Here is a 5580-nt window from a genome sequence, read left to right as displayed (position 1 = left end):
GATGGATGATGATCAGACAGATGGATGGATGATCAGATGGATGGATGGATGATCAGACGGATGGATGGATGGATGGATGGATGGATGGATGGATGGATGGATGGCTAAGTCAATAGAAACACGGATGAATGTATGTAGAATGTTGGAATGGATAAGCCATATAAGATATATAGAGTTTAGTCTTATAGATGGTTACAGATTGGATGGAAATAATGTATAGAATTAGATAGATAGATAGATAGATAGATAGATAGATAGATAGATAGATAGATAGATAGACAGAATGAATACAATGAATGGACAGATGGTAGGTGGATGGGTGGATGGATGATAGGATGATAGATGGGTCAATAAGGATAGATAGATGGTGTCTGGCTGGATGATAGTGGATAAATGCATAGTTAGGCATCTGAACTAGGGCAGAGGGGATAGAAGAAGGAATGGACAAGGGCAAGAAGCAGTGCTAGAGTTCGCCCAGGGCCTGTGTGCTGTGCATGGCAGAGTGGGAGGAATTCATAGTGGTTCCAGGCACTGGCCACTGCCCAGGAGAGAAGACAAGAGAAGAAACATATTTAGGGTGGTGGTGGGCTATCTGCCATGAGCAGGCTGAGCTGGGGGAGGGTGAAGGGTAGAAATGTTCAGTGTGGGCAGCCTCACGGAGGGGGCCCCACAGGAAGACAGCTCTGCTTACAGCAGCTGTGAATGGTTGATGAGGCCTGGGAATAACACACAGTGAGAGAGCGGAGCCTAGAGCAGAGGTCTAGGGAGGCTGACCTTTGAGAAGTAGACAAGGGAAGAAGAGACCAGGGACTACAGAGACATGAAGAGGTGGGGCATGGGCCACAGAATGAGGACCTTGCTAGGGGAAAGTGCCTCTGAGGCAGGGGGTCCCAAAGGAGAGCAGATGGCTTGCTGCTGCGCCTTTAGGGGTGCTAATATTTTTAAAAATTCTAAGCTTATAAGTTTGTTTAGAGCCTGTGCAGAGCTGGAGTCTTAGCCTTGGTACCAGTAGCACTTAGCATCAGAAGGATTTTGTTGTTGTTGAGGAAAGGGACGTTGCAGGCTTGATAGCATTCCCTAAGCAGTCCCTTAGATGACCATAACCGTTTCCTAAGTTGTGACCATCAGAAACACCTCCAGACATTAACACGTGTGGCTAGGGGATAAAGTCACCCACATGGAGAGATGATGTGGCAGGGAAGGCTTGGTCTCTGGCAGCTCAGGATAGCATGGCAGCTCCTCCCGTAAACCTCCCTCCAGAATATCTGAACAAGAGTCAGTGGGTGGTGGAGGGGAGGCAGAGGCTGCCTGCTCATTGTGTGTGACCCAGTGACCCAGTTCTTACCATCCCAGGCAGAGCCCCTGCAGCGGTGTGAAGGAGACACAGAAAGCAAAGCCCTTTGATCCTCTCATCCTCCCAGGCAAATCCCTCCCTCCTGGCTTGCTCCATGCTCCCAACCAGCTCATCCCAGACTGTCTGCTGCCTCTGTCCTTGGATGCCTCCATTGCTCTCTCCCTTCTGCCTGTTGAAGGCTTCCCTATCTCAAATCCATTCATCAGCAGTGCTTGTTGCACGCCTGGAAGCTCTGGGGACTGCATGAAGAACTCTGTTACCCTAAGGAGATTCCTCGTTTGCTTGATGTGTTTTTTCCACTCTTCTTCTCCCTATTCCTTGATTGCCTTGTCTGTCCTTGCTCTTGTTCTCTCCCCTTCCATCCCCCCTGCCTCCTCCCCGCCTGCCTCCTATTCTCCCATTTCCTATTCCTGGGGGATCTCTGTGTGTCTACCCCATCTTTCTGCAGGCTATTCCGTCTTGCCTGCCATCTGCCTGTCTCCCTCCACAGCTCACCCGTCTCTCCTGCTCACCTCTGGCTAAGCAAGTACCCGTCAGATAGATGCTAAGGATCTGTATGTTCACAGGATAGTCAAGAGCAAGTAATCCAATGGGACTGTAGTCGAGTAACTATACCAGCTGGCTTGTACTAGGACTTACTAAACCAGGGAGTCCCAGTAAATACACAAACACAGACGTAATACTGTAATGTCAAAATAAACAATACTAAATAAACATAAAAGTCAATCTCACTTCAGTGAACATAAGAGTACAAGAGGCAGCAGGAGAATGAGGGAGCAGTTGGTCACAGAGCATCCAGTCTGGAAGCAAACCATGATGAATGCTGTGCTCAGCTCACTGTCTTCTTTTTACTCGCTCAGGAACCCCAGTCCATGCTCATAGTTAAGGTGGAACTTTATTCCACCTTAACTTGTGGAGCTTGTGGAGGCTTCAGATTCATGAGTATTCTGGTGACCCTCTACAGCAGCTTCAGGCACAGTGTAGTAATAGCATGGGAACTACATAGCCTATGCCAGCCCAGTCTATGCCCATAGTTGAGGTAGGTTTCTTACTTTAGTTCACCCAATACAGAAAATCCTCGCCGGACATGCCCACAGGTCTAGTTCCTGTCAGGTTGACAGTCAATATTAACTATCACAGAAAAGAATTTGCCCTGGAGACCATCTTGCTCTAAAGATGAGGTTTCTTTCCATGATTTAATACTTCATCTCTTGGTCAGAAAAAAAAATGTTAAGTATAAGAATGTAGTCTCCCCTGCCCGGGTGCCCCTGCCAATTAGAAGGTATTTTGTCTTCCTCCTTACAGGGAGGTACAGCCCAATTCTGTCTGTCTGTCTCTGTGTCCTCGTCTCTATCGGTTTGCCTCTTTCTGAGTCTCATGAAGCCTCAACATTTGGGGCATGGTGATGGTGAGGACGGGAGGAGCTTGTGGAGGCTGCAGACTCATGGGTGTTCTGGTGTCCCTCCACAGCAGCTTCAGGCACAGTGGAACAATGGCACAGGAACTGCATAGCCTACACCAGCCCCTGGAGTCCTTGCTCAACCACCTGTGGTCTAGGAATCTCAACTCGGATCTCTAACGTCAATGCCCGGTGCTGGCCGGAGCAGGAAAGTCGCCTCTGCAATCTCCGGCCGTGTGAAGTGGACATCCATCTATACATCAAGGTAAGGCCAGAGCAAAGGTGGGCATCTCAGGCAGGTCTAGGCATGATGAGCCTGTAATAGCATAGAGCTGGCTTTGTGCGTGGCCACTAAACTTCATAAGATGGAAATAATGAAGGCTGTCTGGCGGGCCCAGGGTAAGTGATTTAGGAAGATGTGGCTGCTAGGCTGGTCCATGATGGATTTCACTGAATGGATGCTTTTGTAGTTCTCATCTGGTCAAAAGCAAGGTCACTCCAAGCAGAAATCGGGAACCGTCTCAAGTGTTCTTTCTGCAGTGATTGCGAGGGACCTGTACTACCTTTCATCCCCACGGCATCCCACATCCACCTGCACAGGCACAGGACAGCTACCTGGACAATGTGAAGGCTGTGAGAACTTGAAACACATAGGGTCAAAGGCTTCTCTCCTCTTGGTGTTTGCTGCTATAGCCAGCGCTGGCCCAGACCTTAGTGCTGGTTCACCCAATGTCACATCTAACAAAGCAAACTACACAGGGCTCATCACTGGATCTGTTAGCGGGGCAGGAAAAGTTCTTTGGAGGCCGAGAAAAGGATGCAGTAGAGAAGAGAGCCCCATTTCTCACCATATCCTTTAGGCGTGTCTCCTTATCGAGATAGCATCTTATCTTTTATAGGCACGCATTTTTCTTCTTTCTTGTCTTTTCTCCTTCTGTTGGGGCAACCCTGGGTGCTTGAGTGTCTTCTAATAGGAAGTAGGAGTGTTTGAGGGCCCAGCATAGAGAAGCATAAGAACTAGGACCCTAATGTGGGATCAGAAAATCTGTCACAAGGCTGGGCTAGTCACTGTAGGCTCGTGATTCCCTCGCCTGTCTCCATGATCATCCACCCTAGCTGGCTTCCCCAACTGGACCAGCTACAGGCCCCACCCACATTGAATGTGCTCTGCCCCCAGCTCTGATAAGGTGCTGATAATATACTCTAAGAAATACTAACCCAAGGCATTTAGTAAGCGCCTAAATGTATACCAGCTTCGCAATTACATTAGTGAGATGTGGAAAGAGGCTTAAGTATCAAGGCGCCCACACCTCATGGAAGGCTATTATTGGATTAAAGAAGTGTCAGTGCTATTGAAAATGTTGCATGGTGGTATTGTGTGTTTGTGGGGGGGGGGGAGAGGGAGTGGGGGTAACATTGGAGTAGAGGAGACAGGTGAGGGCAAAGCACGTCCCTACCTGATTGTGGAGTTTTATGCCAGCTCAGTCACTCAGTTTGGGAAGATTGGTTTGCTAAAAGAGATAGCAAGACGTCCTGTGCTGATGACACTGGCATATGGGCACCAAAAAGGCAAAAATGCAGGAGAAGGGAGATTGCAGACTGTGAGATCCGAGCGCAGCCTGGTAACCCCCTTCTGCAGTCTTCAGTTTACCTATGCCATGGGGGTTAGGACTTGTTGTGTTTGCCGACATCCTCCCTTGCTCGAAGGTGCTGCGAATCTGGAGCAAAGGTGATGTTTGCCGCACGTGCTGACGGGAAGGGGAGTACTGGATGCTTGGTGGGAACGAGGTGGCTGTGCATCACCAGAGTATAATTAACAGAAGGTCCCTTTCCTTTCCTGAAGGCTGGGAAGAAGTGTCTGGCTGTGTACCAGCCAGAGGAGCCCATGAACTTCACTCTCGCGGGCTGTGTTAGCACCCGCGCCTACCGACCCAAGTACTGTGGAGTCTGCACTGACAACAGGTGCTGTATCCCCTACAAGTCCAAGACCATCAGTGTCACATTCCAGTGTCCAGAGGGGCAGAGTTTCTCACGTCAGGTCCTATGGATCAATGCTTGCTTCTGCAACCTGAGCTGCAGGAATCCAAATGATATCTTTGCGGACTTGGACTCTTATCCTGACTTCTCAGAGATTGCCAATTAGGTAGGTGTGTGGCTCGGGGTAAAAGCCCCGTGTTTACAAAGCATCCAGTCTCTGTGACCCAGGACTTCACAAGAATCTTATTCCATCTACTTCCTACTCAATTCTAAATTTCCTGACCCTGACCATATGCCTGTGTTCCTATTTTGACCATCCCATTGGTCCAGAAGAGCATCGATCAGACTCAGACAATGCGTCCTTCCTTGGGGATAGTCTATATCACTCCAAAGGAAACACATCTGACTGTTCAACATGAATCCCAAGCCTGACCCAGCCTGTCTGGTTCCAGCCTGGTCAAGTTGTCAGATATCATGATGGGGCTACCCAAGGAACAGAGTCAGCTGAAGAACCAACATCAAAGACTCCTTCTTCAGATGCCAAACCTGATGATGTTGGGATCCTTTCAGATAGATGGATGGGACTGGAGACACAGGAATAAGCTATTATTTGGGCCTTGCCAAATAATACTATCAAGGGCATTTTTGCCCACAACACACCAAAGAACCTTGTACCACCAAGTCACCAAACATTTTCCAGGTGATGTCAAGGGTTGTGTCCTTTTTCTTTGCAATAGAAAGTCATTTCCACTAATCTGGGCATAACTAAAAATACATTTCACTTCCCCTGTAGTGTGAAGAGCTCAAATTGGGTTCATGCTAACCAGAATGTAATTTGAGAAATTTCATT

General features: G+C 48.5%; 1 protein-coding gene across 1 annotated transcript in view; it reads left to right on the top strand.

Moving 5' to 3' along the window:
* Ccn4 (cellular communication network factor 4) overlaps nucleotides 1-4896 on the top strand; it is a 27091-nt gene extending 22195 nt beyond the window's left edge. The window contains exons 4-5 of the mRNA XM_005354535.3: nucleotides 2825-3018; nucleotides 4597-4896. Coding sequence (XP_005354592.1) covers nucleotides 2825-3018; nucleotides 4597-4896 — 494 coding nt within the window. The remainder of the gene's footprint in view (nucleotides 1-2824; nucleotides 3019-4596) is intronic.
* The last annotated feature ends 684 nt before the right edge of the window (nucleotides 4897-5580 follow it).

The sequence above is a fragment of the Microtus ochrogaster genome, chromosome 15 (genome assembly GCF_000317375.1).
Source record: "Microtus ochrogaster isolate Prairie Vole_2 chromosome 15, MicOch1.0, whole genome shotgun sequence".
Lineage (NCBI taxonomy): Eukaryota > Metazoa > Chordata > Mammalia > Rodentia > Cricetidae > Microtus > Microtus ochrogaster.
Note: the sequence above shows the minus strand (reverse complement) of the source record. Positions and strands in the feature narration are given on the sequence as shown.